Here is a 15,788-nt window from a genome sequence, read left to right as displayed (position 1 = left end):
ATTTATTTATTTGGTTCAGGGTCTCGCTACGCAGCTTGGATGTGCACAGCATGTGGTACCAGGAATTGAACCTGAGTCCTTGCTCTTGCCAGGCAGGCTCTTAGACCACTGAACTGTCTTCCCCACCCAAGCTACTGTTCTTAAGTTTCATCTATGTTGTAGCATGTGACGGAGTTTTCTTTTTTTAAAGACCAAATAATATTTCATTCTGTTTGTACCTCATTTTGTCTGTTCATTTCTTGTTGGAACTTGAATTCCTTCTACCTTTTGGCTGTGGTGAGTATTGCAGCTATGAAGATGGGTGTACAAATATCTCTTCAGGGTGCTGCTTTTACTTCTTTGGAGTACTTACGCAGAAGAGGAATTTTTAGATCATGTGGAAATGTTTAATTTTTTGAACCACATGTTATTTTCTACAGTGACTGCTTTCTTTTACATTGCTTATTAGTGATATACAAGGGCTTCAATTTCCCCACGTCTTTGATAACACTTACTGCTTTCTGTGGGTTTTCTTTTCTTTTTTTGATGATAGCCATCTGTATTAGTCACCCCGCTTGCTGGGACAAAATACCTGACATATATCTTTCAGTTGGCTCTACAGCAGAAGAGACGTTGTGGAGGAAAGCTGCTCACCTTAGGAAAATCAGGGAGCAGAGAGCAGAAAGAGAGCCTCAGAGGAGAAAAAGCCTTCAGAAGGCTTGCCCCCAGGGACCCAGTTCCTAGGTAGGCCCCAGCAGCCATTCAGCTGATGAGCTTATCAGTGGTTGTGCCTTCATTATCCAGTGAGATCTGTAGGTCCCCCCTCTGAACATTTGGGCTCACAGCCTCACAACATGAGTCTTTAGAAGTTTTTATATTTAAATCATAACACCATCCTATAGGTGTGGAATAAATAAGGCTTCCAGTTGGTGTCATTGGGTTTATTGAATTTCCCTAATGAGAAATTATAGCTTGCATCTTTCCATGTGCTTATTGGCCATTTGCACATCCTCTTTGGAAAATTGATCATTCAAATCCTTTGCTTTTTTTTTTTTGAGACAGGGCCTCACTGTGTTGCCCAAACTGGTATTAAACTGATGAGCTCAGGTGATCCTCCCACCTTAAAGCCTCCTGAATGCAATGCTATGGATGTAGTACCATGCCCAGCTTTCTTTGTTAATTAGGTAGTTTCTTTTGTTGTAGTTAACTGTAAGATTAAAAAAAATTATTCTGGCTATCAGCCCCTTAATATAGAATATGATTTGCAAACATTTTAATCTGTTGTTTGGGTTGGATTTTTACTGTTGATTTAATGCACAGAATTTTAAAGTTTTGATAAAGTCCAGGTTATTTATTTTTATTTTGATCACTGTTCTTTTGGTGCCATAGCCAAGAAGTCACTGCCAAATTCAAATGTCATGAAGTTTTCTCAGAGTTTTGTCTGTCTAGATCTCTGTCTGCCATTGTCTCCTTCTCTGTCACTGTATGTCTGTCTCCATATTTGTCCATGCCTTTCATTCCCATATTTATGAACCATTGAAACGTCTGTATTTTTCTTTCTTTTCTTTTTGTTGAAGTATTTGGATATATTGTACACATCATGATAGTTTCTGTGTCATCTAAAAATAATGACTTTCTAATAAATAATTGGAATTCCATTATTAGTACTCCTTTAGAATTGGGCATGTGGGACTCCTGCTATATGTTCTCTACTTTGGAGTGCCTTCCTCAAATTTGTCTTTCTCCCCATCTTAGTATATGAAAGACAGGCACCCGAAGCCATTGTCTTTTAGCAACCTTATATTGAGAACTACAGTAAATTTGCTTACTGCATTGAAAATTGTAGTTCTCTTCCATAATGCTGCTTTGCCTTGTGTACCATATTTCTAATTTATTTTTCTCTTACTGCTTTGTCTGGTTAGTATGTTCATATTTAGTATCATTATAAATTACTTTTTTTTTTTTTCTCTCTCTCCAGCACTGAGTTGAAACTCTTGGAAGAGGCAACCATTTCAGTCTGCAAATCTTTAGGTAAGGGCACAGATGGCACCTTATATTACATGGATAACATTTATAGCAGTTATTTTGCCAAAAACAATCTTTTTTCTTTTTTTTTGTACTGGTGATCCAATTTAGGGCTTCATGTATATGGTGGGAGAAGGCTGTACCCACTGAGCTATAGTTCTTGGAAAGTAGTCTCTGATGAAGTATTTCTGTTTTTTTTAAAAAAAATTACATTATTAATGGTGGAGTTGTTATGGTAGAGTGCCTTCAAGTATAGCCATACATTATTTTGTGCTAAATAGAATTGTCTATGGAAAACCACGTGATAGGTTAGTGCTGAAAATTGAGTTGTATGTATTGTGGTGATGGCTTTAAGGTGACTAAAAAATTACATTTTAATCCTTGGGACATCAGGCTATGTCTCAAGGTGCATAAACATGAGTCTGTCAGACCCACATTTATTATCATTTAGAATATTTGTTGATAACTTATTAATTTTATTGGTTCCATTATATCAAGCAACAAGTACTTAACAGGAAAAAAATCACAAAAATAAAATATTGAATTAATATTTACTGAATTTATTAAAAAAAGCATCAAATTTTCAGCGTATTTCGGTGTACTAAGTCTACAAAAGAAAAACAAATTTTTTCAACAGATAAATTCTTATATGAACTACAACAAAAATACCCATAGTACTTTACCATTAGAATTTATTTCAATTATCACACCCAAGGCAGTCTGCACACATTACCAGAGCACATTCCATGCATATGTATTCCTTACACTGACAGCACATGTGTTTTGTTTTCCTTTTTGAAGGACATACTTGACTTCCCACTGGTCTTGCTGTTTTGTTGTGAGGTTCTTACTATATTATACTATGTATATTTGACAGGAACATAAAATATCAATAAAATAAACTCTTAAATTCTTAATATATATAATGTGACACTGAGAAAGGATCTGCAAACTGCAGTACAGAGTTACAGGATAAATCTTGAGGGTACTTGACTGACCTTATCAGATACAAAAGTTACATTTCTTGTTATACAGGTCTTGCTTTATCTTAGTCTTAACCATCCAGCAGAAAAGTATAAAAACGAGGTATATAAAGTAAAGCCTTATTAATATGCTGAGCTGTGAAAGGCTCAAGTCAACAACTTGTGTGGATAACCCACTACTATTGTGGACTGCTGGACTCTGTTGGATTGTTTTGCTGAATTCACACACCTATAGTATTTAGATGCCAAAGGAATACCCATTTCTGACAGGACTAAACAAAAAAAGGGAATACAAAGGAAGGACCATTTTGTATCTGTATATGCAGAATAGTTAGGATAGATATACAGCTACTTTTGCTTAATTCAATGAGAAGAATGATTTGTATTAATAATGTTTGGACAGGATATTCTGTCTGCATCTTGTACTATGGATAACCATTAAGAAGATAACAATGTACAGTGTATTAATTATTGAAACTGTCCTGTTAATCAGTTTTAAAACTCTCATTGATACTTGTTTCTCAATTAAAAATATATATGTATATCATGTGTTTAGAATAAACATCAACATTTTCACATCAGCTGTGTATTTACTTACAAAACCTAAAAGATAACATCAAAAATAAAAACGTTTGTGAACTACAGTGTAAACATAAACAAAAATCTATCACAGAAGCTTTGCTTCAACTGTCACATCCATGGCCATTTTCACACATGACACCTACATGTTCCATGCACATATCTCACTTACATTGACAGCACATGTGCTTAGCTTTTCTTTCCTGTGTGACAGTCTTGTCACCTCTCTTCCTGTTTTGTCAGGACCTTCCTGCTATATTACAAAAAATGCGCTCAGCAAGGAAGTAAGATACCAATAAAGTATCAAATAGCAAATAGGTAATGAGTGTTTACAGTAGACATGAACATTTTCATATCAGCTGTTTACTTGCTTACAAAACCTAAAAGATAACACCAAAAAATATCAATAATATTATTATCAATAATTAATATTATCAATAATTAATATATTTTCATCAATAATACATTAATAATATAATCAATATGGACTTAAATAACATGTTAATATTATAAGCAATATAACAGTAATACTGTATTGATAATCCATGATTATTGATAATTAAATATTTGTTAATGTTATTAATAATCCCAGAAATAAAAACTTATGTGAACTACAGTGTAAACAAAAATAAAAGTTTACAATAGAAATAATCTTAGCTTCAACTGTCACACCTGGGCAGGCCAGATAGCTTAACAAGATTAAAGTGCCTGGTTAGGCAGAGGACCAGAGTTCAACCCCTGGCGTGCCGTGTCAGCCTCACTCCTGGGGTGCGCTGAGATGGCGATTGAGACTCTTGGCATGGGAGTGCATGCCTGTAATCCCAGTGCTTTGGAGGCTGAAAGCAGGAAGGATCACTATGAGTCCGATCTGTGTAGTGAGACCCTGTAGACCTCGTACTAAATATTTTTACAAAAAAAACTTCAAAAAACTTGTCACACCCAAGGAATTCTTCATGTATGACACTTGCATATTTCATACACAAGTATCTTTTACACTGAGAGTACATATGTTTTGTTTTCCTGTACTTTTGTGTAGGGCACAGTTGACATCTTCTGTTTTCCTGTTGTTGTGATGCTATGCCTGCCTGTTCACCTGTTAGCTCACCAGTGTGCTTCATGATTTTTTGGTATAGTTCCTGGGCACAAACATTTTGTTTTTCCTCTGCAGTAAATGATCTCTTATGAGTTGATGTTCCAGTCCTCTAAGAAAAATTTTTCATGATATTTTGCATTTGTTATTTTTTTCATAAATTATCAAACTGTTTATGCCACACATGTTCAGGATGGAGTAAGACACAACCGTTGGCCAGTGCTTTGTGTTCAAGTGACATTATAGTTGCTGCATTACTCATCAGCAGTGTCTACTCCACCTTTGGTTTTGTTCTGTAGTTCCTGGGCACAAACATTTTGTTTTTCCTCTGCTGTAAATGAAAGTTGAGACCATCTCAGGCTTTTGTTTTTGTCAAAGTTTCCCTAGCAGTATTTCTATCATGGTGTAGTGTTGGCATCAGCAATAGCAGTTTGTTTTTCTTTGCCATATACTAGCCCAATGTTATATCTTTCTGAAAATCAAAATGATAATATACAGTTCACTGGTTTGAAACTGCAACATTTAAAATTTTTGCTTTGTTCACTTGTACAATTCCCTTGTACAATGTCACATCTGATTAGTTTGGGAGATAGGAACCATAAGTCTGTTTATAACATCATTTGGTTTATTACTATGCCCATAAGGCTCTGACAGCTGAGTTCCAGGATAAGTGTCTAAATTGAAAGCCATGGGGCCAGGGAGATAGCTCGGCGGTCTAAGCCTCTGTCTGGCAAGCACAAGGAGCCAGATTTGATCCCTAATACTGCATGTCATGTAGGCCCTAGAACCTGGGCATGCTGTTCTGGCAATTGAAACCGGGTGTGGTAGCCCACGCCACTGTAATCCCAGTGCTGGGGATGCTGAGACAGAAGGAGCGCTATGAGTCTGAACTGCATAGCAAGACCCTGTACCAAATAAATAAATAGATAAATAAATATATATTTTTTAAAAAAACATAAAGCCTAGTAATTCTTTGCATCTACAGTGGCTTAAATTTTTATGCCATATTTTGACTGATTGCTTTTTCGTAAAGCTACATTACTGTGAACACCTTGAGAAATCTGTGCTCAGTACCATAGACCTATGCACACTTTCAGTTCAGCTAGTGAGGTGTCATAATACATACATTATATGTATTGAATATGGGTATTGGTGTATGCAGAACATTTTATTTGCACTTCAGTCTTTATGTATTTCACAGCATCTTGTAGCGTTTTATTTGTTGCAGTTTCCAACTTTGAATGGCATTCTGTCTATTGGCCCCTGTCAAAACTTCCAGTGTATTTTTGGGCCTAGTTCTAACATTGGTTGTTCCATTGGGTTGTGTAGCCATCTTAAAACATTTTAACTAGTCAAATATGTACTAGTATCACTGTTTTCCTCTCCTTCTAAATCAAGGTGGTCTCCATTTCCAGTGTCTGTATCAGTTAATTCTTTCTCCATTTCACTATCACAGGCATTTTGGCTCACATGGCCAATGTGAAAGTTGTCATCATACAGCTTTATGAAAACATGTGTTTTACCATAATGGATCATCTTCATCATTTATGGTTCAGTAATCTGATGATTCACTTTGACCTCCAAAATTTACAAGTCTGATTTTTCATGTACCATTGTCCTGAATTAGGCTACTTCTACCAGAAAAATCAAATGAAAACTTTTTTTTAAAAACAAATCCTGGAGTGGTGTGGGTCTATTGGACCCTTTGCGATGCTTTCGTAAACATGCACAAAACCAGTTAGAATGTGAAGTAGGTACAAATCCCATTTTGCCACTTTTGCACATGTGCATAATCCTTGCCATTCATCATACCAAGTGGGTAAACACATAGATCACTTCCTGTATCTTGCATGGAAAGGTACTGAGACACATAACCAGTTTCTATAATGCTAAAGTACAAATTTACAGTAGAAAAGTAAGGGATGGGTCCCCTGATCCTAGTCTTATGCCAAAAATTTGTAAATAATATTTATTAGCAGTGATGTGGGAAGCATATGTATATTATATATCTTTTCTATATAAATGTTTAAATATAATATATAAATTTTTTTTCTCTTGACTTTTTTTTTTTATCAGAAATGTGTCCCTAGGGCCAGTGAGATAGCTCAGTGGACTAAGTGCCTGCTTAGGCAAGTGCAGGGAATCAGGTTCAATGCCTGGCATCACATGCTGCACTGGCCTGACCCTGGGTGTGTGAGGGCATGGTGGTGCACACCTGTAATCCCAGTGCTGAGGAGACTGAAAATAGGAGGATCACTGTAAGTCTGAGATATAGAGTGAGGTCCTGCACAAAATACATTAAAAAAAAGTATCATTAAAATGCTTTGTAGCAGCATAAAAGTTTACATTTACTGCCAGCAATTTCAACAGTACAGTGGTACAGATGAAATAAAAATTATCACTGCTAATTTTTGTACAATATTTTTAGAGTATCCTAAGCATACTGTTCACTCGTTTATGTTGGGATTCGTGCTTCACATATCTTTAGGCCCATAAGGCCTTTCTGCCTGCCTGGTGGGTGTCCTGTTGCTGCTGTAGCTCCTGACGCTCATTCAGCTTCAACGTAGCATTTTATTTTTACCATTTAACTTTGTTCCTGTTAAATTCCTTTGCTCCTACCATTAATCTGTTTTGGTATTTTGAGTTTAACATGGATGTTATTTAAAAAATTTATTTAGCATGTTCAATTTTGCACATTTTTTGCTGTGGCCTCCATCTTATCCAAGAGTATTGTGGAAACTTTTTCACTGCCTTGGGCTACCAGGTTCATTAACACAGGGAGTTCTGTTTACAGATGTCTCCTTAGTGGGTGAACAGAGTAGAGATGTATGAGAAGCTTAATCAGTGCATGGTGAATGAATGAAAAAGGATACATAGGGCTGGCCAGATAGCTCAGGATTAAAGCACCTGCTTAGACAGACGCAGGGACAGGAGTTCAATCCCCAGCTTGCCATGCCGGCCCCACCCCTGAGGCACACTGAGATAGTGAATGAGACTGGGCCAGGTGGCATGCACCTGTAATCCCAGTGCATGGGAGGCTGAAGAACAGGAAGATCACTACGAGTCTGATCTGTGTAGTGAGAGCCTGTAGACCCTATACTAAATATGTTAAAAAAAAAATAGAAAAAAAGAAAAAAATACATCAAGCGTTATATTGACATAGTGTTTGGTTGTTCTTCCAACCAATACAGGGTTGTTTTGTTTTTAATTCAATAATAATGGGGCTGTTGAGTGAACAAAGATGGTGAGGTTGGTTTTCTGAAGGATATAGTTGTAATCATATACTCAGCTTTGTTTTTCTCACTTTTATTTTGACTTGTAATACCTAGATAACAATCCCTTAGAAATACATATGTAAAGACTAACTTTTTAAAAAAGTTTTTCCTGAAATCTAGAGATTTTTTTCCCGTTATACTAAACCTGAAGCTTCAAAAAGGAATAGGAAAAATGTTTTCAAAGTGAAACTCTTACGGTACCTAACCATGAATCTTTTAAAAACTAAAAACTTTATGCAGGGCATAGTGGTGCATGTCTGTAGTTCCAGTTCTCTGGAGGCTGAAGCAGGAGGATTGCCATGAGTTTGATGCCAGGTTGAACTGCATGGGGAGACCTTGTCTCAATAAAATTTTTTTATTAGTGCATGTTTGTAGTATATAATGTTTCCATTCATCATGGCAGTTGGTGCATGTACTTAACTCATCTTTAATTCTTTTTACTTCCCCTTCCTCTCTTCTTCCCTTGCTCCATTTCTTGGTCTACTTCCCATTTGATGTAACTCCCTGTTTCCTGTCAAATACCTATTCTTGATTGTGAAAACTGAACAAAAAGAATCCCCCAATTCTGGTATAGGAAGCACTTTCCTACTCACTATGGTGTTCATTAGTCAGTGGCAGTGGGCATCACCTGGGAAGCTGTTTGAGATGTGGAATTTTAAGGGCACTTTACACATGTGGAATTGGGATTTACATTTTCACAAAAGTGCCCTATTTTTCCCCTCCTCCTTCTTGGAGACTGAGCCTAGGGACTTTGTACTGGGCTATATTCCTGGCACTTTCTTGGTTTTTTTTTTTTTTTTTTTTTTGGTAACAGTATTTAAAAACTGTTTTTGAGTTAGTCTAAGTAAATTGCCTTAGGTAGGGCTTAAACTTGTAATCCTTGTGCATCGGCCTCCATGAGAATTGTTATTATAGGCATTTGCCACTATACCCAGCTAAAAATGCTTAAATGATTTAAATTAAATTTAGAGAAACACTGTAATTTTGGCAGGTATAGGATGGACCTGGGAGTCTGAACTTCCTGCAGATGCCCAGATGCTGCTAATGCTGTGTGCTCATGGTGGCATCTGGAATGGCAAGGTGCTATGACATCTTACTGTGATGCGTTGTGTTGAGGATATTTCCAGCAGGTTAACTGAAATACCTGGCAGTTACTAAGCACAATGCAGGTGACTCATCTGCATGTACAGTGTTTCAAGTATGTGTGACAATGTGGATTTAAAGAAATGTATTTTGAACTCCATCTTTGCAGATCTTGGATGCAGCTAGTTATTTTGCTGACCAAATACGTGGAAAGCAAACAAACAAACAAACAAAAAAAAAAACACAGGAGGAAAGACTTCTTTGGCTCTCAGCCTCAGAGGCTCCAGCTTGTAGTCAGCTAGCTCCATTGCCTTTAGGGTTGTGAATAGGCAGAACACCATGGCACAGGGAGTGGTGCAGGGAAGCCACGGGACAGAGTGAGTGGGGAGAGCCCAAGAGAGGGATGCCTGGTAGAGCTGTGCTCAGTAACCTGCTTCATCCGGTTGGATCCCACCTCCTAGGAGGGTATTGAGCTATGAATTTATTTCACCTGATAAAGTTAGAGCCCTTCTGATTCATTAAGTTTTTCAGCTGACAACTAAGCCTTCAACACAGTGAAGCTATTGGGAGACATGAGTCCCCACATTAACAATCCATTTCAAGCAGTTCATATATACATAATTCTGAGATCTGCATAAAAATGAGTTCTGCTGGCAGCAGAGGCCATTGTGTTTGAGTGTTTGCATTTAGGATTTTAAAAATATACTTCATGTGATCCCAGCTACTTAGGAGGCTGAAGAAAGAGGATTACAATCTTGAAGTCATTTCAGGAAACTTAGTCTAAATGGAAAGTTCTGGGGGTATTACAGTTCATGGGTAGAGCAGTCCTGGGTTCCAGTACCATAAACAAACATCTATAAAAGAGAAACGTTATCCAGAACTCTCTAATCTTGCATTTTTGTTATGATTGTTAAAGGAAAATGATTGTGCACTTGTTACTGATACATTGTTGACTTTGGATCTAAAACTTTTTCTCTCCCGGGTTTTTTTTTTTTTTTTTTTTTTTTTTTTTTGTTATTTTTTTTGTGGAACTTGGGGTTGAACTGAGGCCCTTTTGCTTGGCAGGCAAGAGCTTATTCTACTGAGCTATCTCCCTGGCCCTTCTCTGAGCTTTTATCATCCTAGTAAAATTAAAAGTTCTAACTAAATAGTCCCTTCTATTGAATTCTTCTATTCTTCTGTGACTTTTAGTGCAGTCTAGCAATACTTTATAATTTCATTAAGAATTCTTTGGTAAAAGATTTGAGTCAGTAGGCAGGGATATGTATTTGACTAAGTAGCAATCTACAAATAAAAATATGTAAAATGCCAGCACATGGATGGCTGAGGCAGGAGGATTGCCGTGGGCTTGAGGCCAGCCTGGGGTACTTAGTGAGTTCAAACCTAGGCTGAACTACATAGACTCCATTGCAAAGCAACAACAACAGAAAGAATCTGAGGAAATTTAAAAATAATATTAGTGCTTATCCAATAGAGTTGTGAGAATTAAGTGAAGTAATGCCTGGAAAGCACTTGTGTATATTTTTCCATATGTTAGCCATTAATCTTAGAGATGAGAAAACTGAAGTTCAAAAAGTGAAATTATTTGTCTGAGGCTCAATATCCAGAAACTAGATCTTTTGGTTCCTAGAAGTCTCTCAGATCTTTAAGCTAGGGTAGCTAAAATGCTTTACCTTTTAAAAATTTGAAGAAATAAAATATTTAGATGAATTCTTTAACATTTTGTCTGATCAAGAAAGCTCCTCCTATAGCCACATTGGCTTGTTTATGGCTTGTTTAGAATGGTTTGTGATGGTCTGTCCAGAAGTGGCTGCCAGGCTCCTTCTCAAATCTCCGTCTTCAGTTCTCCTGCCTCCACTCCAGCCTCCACTGTGTCCATAAGGGTGACCCAGAAGTCCTACAAGGTGTCCACCTCCGGCTCCCTGGCCTTCAGCAGCCTCTCCTATGCCAGAGGGCCTGCCTCCCACATCATCTCCTCTAGCTTCTCCCAAATGGGCAGCAGCAGCAGTAGCTTCTGGGGTGGCCTGGGGCTGGGTGGCTATGGTGGGGCTGGTGGTGTGGGCAGCAGCATAGCCGTCCAGGTGAACCAGAACCTGCTGAAGCCCCTGAACCTGGAGGTGGACACCAACATCCAGGCCATGCATATTCAGAAGGAGCAGATCAAGAACCTCAACAACAAGTTAGCCTCCTTCTCGACAAGGTTCAATTTCTGGAGCAGCAGAATAAGATGCTGTAGACCAAGTGGAGCCTCCTGCAGCAGCAGACGTTCTGGAATAACATGGACAACATGTTCGAAAGCTACATCAACATCTTCCGGTGTCAGCTGGACTCACTGGGTCAGGAGAAACTGAAGCTGGAGGCAGAGCATGGTAACATGCAGGGGCTGGTGGAGAACTTCAAGAGTAAGTATGGAGATGAGATCAACAAGCATACAGAGATAGAGAATGAATTTGTCCTCATTGAGAAGGATGTGGATGAAGCTTACATGAGCAAGGTGGAGTTTAAGTCATGCCTGGAAGGGTTGACTGACGAGATCAACTTCCTCAGGCAACTGTAGGAAGAGGAGATATGTGAGCTACAGTCTCAGATGCCGGACACATCTGTGGTGCTGTCCATGGACAACAGCCCCTCCCTGCATCTGGATGGCATCATCGACGAGGTCAAGGCCCAGTATGAGGAGATAGCCACCGCAGCCAGGCCGACGCTGAGAGCACGTACCAGATCAAGTATGAAGAGTTGCAGACTCTGGCTGGGAAGCACAGGGATGACCTCCACCGCACAAAGTCTGAGATCTCTGAGATGAACCGCAGCATCAGCTACCTGCAGGCAGAGAAATTGAGGCCCTTCAAGGCCAGAGAGTATCCCTGGAGGCTGCCATCGCTGATGCTGAGCAGCATGGGAAGATGGCCATTAAGGATGCCAGCACCAAGCTGGCCCAGCTGGAGGCTGACCTGCAGAAGGCTAAGCAGGACATGGCCCGGCAGCTGTGCGAATATCAAGAACTCATGAATGTCAAGCAGGCCCTAAACATTGAGATTGCCAGACGCAAGCTGCTGGAGGGCGAGGAGAACAGGCTGGAGGTTGGGATACAGAACTTGAGCATCCACACGAAGACTACCAGTGGCTATTCAGGAATAGTGAGCTCACCTTCTGGGGGCCTCACAAGCCCTGACTTTGGGAGCCTCCAAAGCCTGAGTTTTACTCGCACCAAGTCTGCTGTGGTTGTGAAGAAGATCAAGACCCGCGATGGGAAGCAGGTGTCTGAGACCTCTGATGTCTTGCCCAAGTGAATGGGCCACAGCAGCCTCTCCCAGCCCGCACCTCTCCTGAGGCTGCCTGAGAGCCCATGGGGAGACAGCTGTACAAGGGAGCATTGGGAGCAAGAGACCCACCTGAGGTTCAGCTTAGCCCTCAGCTCACCCTTGGGGGGGACATTACTGCCTGGGGTACCCCTTCTTGCCCATGCCCGCCACCAAAAACCAATTAAATTGTCTTTTCCAAAATAAAGCCTGGTTTTGTCACCTGGAAAAAAAAAAAAGAATGGTTTGTGATGATCTAAACAGTTTTATTTCTATAGTTTAAAAAAAACCATTTTTTAAAGCATATGTATAAATTGAATATCTCTGTTAATTTTCTACCTTTTCATTATAATTTTGGATTCTGAGATGCAGTTGTTTCTTTTGTTTTTATTATTTTCATTTTGCAAATCACTTTTTATGTTCATAATTAAGACCAAGGGTAGCATTGTAGCATTTTCTCTCATTGCTGATTTCCCTAATTAAACGTGAAATTGGCACAAGGTTGGTCAATGAACAATTTCAAATACTAAATGTTATGATACACTCCCTTTGATTTCATTTTTAATTTTAACTTTTTAAATCTTTTTCTTCTTTTTCAGTTGACAACAATCCTCGAACAGGAAATCTTGCTGCACTAATTAAGGTCTTCCTTTCTAGAACCAAAGAACTCAAACTCTCAGCAGAATGTCAGAAGTAAGCTGGCTGATTAAATGGAGTTTGCTTTGTAGCTAACAGTGTGAATATTTTTCATTTTTGGTGTACGTAGACTATGATCTTTGAAAAGCCCTGTGAAGGAATCATTGTTCTTATTTATGGGAATAGTTAAGGAGAAGTTTTGATTTAGAGTCCTAAGATATTGGGGTGAGATTATAAATTCTAGAATCCATTTGATTTGAGCATTTTGTACAGTTCTTAAGTAGAGTCACTGTATGAGATAAAATGAAATATGAATTAAAACATAGGTAGATATCACTGATCCAATGTAATCAATTAAAAGATAGACATTTTCATATTACAAGTAGGTTGACAAAATTATTGAAAAATCCTGCAGAAATCCTGGTCTAGAAACAAACTGTTCTTACTCATGATTATATATTGGTTCTTAAATGACTTCCATCTTTCCTCTCTAGCCACCTCTTCATTTGGCAGACACATAATGCTTTGTTTATTATTTGCTGTTTGCTGAAAATATTCATCTGTGAGATGTCAGAGGAGGAGTTACAACTTCATTTTACTTACGAAGAGAAGTCTTCTGGCAGTTACAGTAAGTGTTACCTTTTGACAGTGTTCTCAGTATAGCATGTGTAACATATAAAATTGAAATCTGAGTAATGAAATGTGATTTTGAAAATTACAAGTTTCCTCTTTTAGCTCTCGTCTGTCTTAATAAGAAAGCTGGCACATGTCAGGGTCCTATTTATTTGACTTTTTCTGTCTTAATAAGAAAGCTGGCACATGTCAGGGTCCTATTTATTTGACTTCCATACATGTGGAAGGAAAAAGAAGTAAAATAAAAATAAAACTTGTACGTATAATTGACATGGAAGTACATTATTAAGAGAGACAGCTAGTCAGAATTAATTTTATATATGTTAAACGTTACTTTTCACAAGATGGAACAAAAGATTGAGTCTGAATGTGTAAGGGGCTACTTATTTGATATTGTCAAGGATTATGTTTTCTTTTTCTAAGAATACTGAGAAAGGTTATTTTTATCTCCTGATATTGTAGAAGTCCCCCTCCTCAATTATTAGGGGGGCCTGTAGTTTTTAAAATTAAATGAATGGTGGTACTTCAATTTTTAATATTAAAACTTGCAACCTAGAAAGTGTAAGAGCAGAGTGGGATTATTAACAAATGAAATATGGTGAGTGTAGTGTTTTGTATATATCCTTGATGCTAAGCTGTATGAAGGCAAAGACAGTGTTATTCCTCATTTGATGATGTTTTGTTTTGTTTTATGAGATAGGGTTTCACTATGTGGTATATGTAGCACAGCTTGGCCTTGAGCTTGCTTATCTAGCCTAGGCTGGCCTCGAACTCACGGGTGATCCTCCTTCCTTGGCCTCTCCAAAGCCAGGATTATAGGCATGTGCCATCACTCCTAGTTTTATGACTTTGTTTTTGGCGTACATCTGTGCACCCATTTGGCTGACAGCAGAGATTATATGTGATTCAGTTATATTTGCCAATTCCTGACTGTTGGGGGAGCTTTGTAATGTTTAGTTTTCAATAAGGCCTATATGCTTTGTGAGTTTCAGTACATATTTAATCATACTTTCATATACTTAAGAGTGATTCTTTTTCTACTGTGGTTGCTCATATGTTTCTTTTTTTGTAAATGTCAGTTCAAATGTTGGCATTTTTTATTTCATATTTTAGATTTCTCATATAAGGGAAAACATGGCAATATTTAACTTTTGGAGTCTGGCATATTCTGCTTAGTATGATGTTCTCCAGTTCCACCCATATTTGTGCAAACGATTTCTGTCCTGTATAGCTGAATAATAATTCATTGTATATATACACATGCCATATTTTATCCATTTACCTGTTGATGACTATCTAGACTATTTCCATAGTGAACCTGTTATGAATTGTGTGGCTGTAAATATGGCTGGTTTTGTAGGTTTCTTTATCTCAAATAACGACACCTCCATATGTATTCTCAGATAACTATACTCCATATAGTCATTATAGTATGATGTCTTTGACTCTTTTAGGAGGTATACCAGGAGAGGTATACCTGGATCAAATAGAATTTCTGTTTTTATTTATTTATTTATTTTTTGTGGAACCGGGGATTGAACTCAGGCCCTTGTGTTTGCCAGGGAAGTGCTTAATCCACTGAGCCATCCCCCCCCCAGCCCCTAGAATTTCTATTTTTAGTTTTTTAAGGATTCGCCGTTCTGATTTCCATGGTGGTTGTGTTAGTTTATATTCCCACCAGAATGTAGGATTGTTGCTTTTTCCTGACAACCACACTTGCGTTTGTTGGTTTTAGGAGTCCTTGATAGAAGCAATTTTTAATAGAGTAACATGGAATTTCAGTGTTGTTTTGATTTATATTTCCTTAATGGCTAAAAACATTGAAACTTTTTTCATGTCTTTATTGGCTATTTGTACTTCTTATTTTGAGAGTATCTGAACAGTTCATTTGGTCATTGTTTTGATTGAGTCTTTTTTTTAAATTTAATTTTTTTTTTTGACAACTCATACAGAATTTTATTTAACAAAGTAATATATGAATTTCACAGTATTTGTTGTAATACATGGTATTGTCTTACAACCAGCGGGTCATTTGTTTTTTTGTTTTTTTTTTAAATTTTATTTATTTATCTCTGTGTGTGTGTGTGTGTGTGTGTGTGTGTGGCCAGCTCAGCCCAGCAGGGGGCGGGGCTGGCTGGCATGTGGTGCTGGGGGATTGAACTGCGGTCCCTGTGCTTTGCTAAGCTTGTTCTAAGTAGGTGCTTTA

The 15,788-nt window shown here is 38.1% G+C and overlaps 1 protein-coding gene and 1 pseudogene across 3 annotated transcripts in view; both read left to right on the top strand.

Annotated features, from left to right (window-relative positions):
- The window catches only part of Dym (dymeclin), a 543,161-nt gene that overhangs the window by 83,131 nt on the left and 444,242 nt on the right, over positions 1–15,788 (top strand). For all 3 annotated transcript variants that reach the window (XM_004623641.3, XM_023714738.1, XM_023714739.1), the window contains exons 3-5: positions 1,958–2,010; positions 12,913–13,006; positions 13,444–13,577. In XM_004623641.3, coding sequence (XP_004623698.1) covers positions 1,958–2,010; positions 12,913–13,006; positions 13,444–13,577 — 281 coding nt within the window. The remainder of the gene's footprint in view (positions 1–1,957; positions 2,011–12,912; positions 13,007–13,443; positions 13,578–15,788) is intronic.
- LOC105742002 lies at positions 10,796–12,323 on the top strand (annotated as a pseudogene).

The sequence above is a fragment of the Octodon degus genome, unplaced genomic scaffold (assembly GCF_000260255.1).
Source record: "Octodon degus isolate 3935 unplaced genomic scaffold, OctDeg1.0 scaffold00003, whole genome shotgun sequence".
In the NCBI taxonomy this organism is placed as follows: Eukaryota; Metazoa; Chordata; class Mammalia; order Rodentia; family Octodontidae; genus Octodon; species Octodon degus.
Note: the sequence above shows the minus strand (reverse complement) of the source record. Positions and strands in the feature narration are given on the sequence as shown.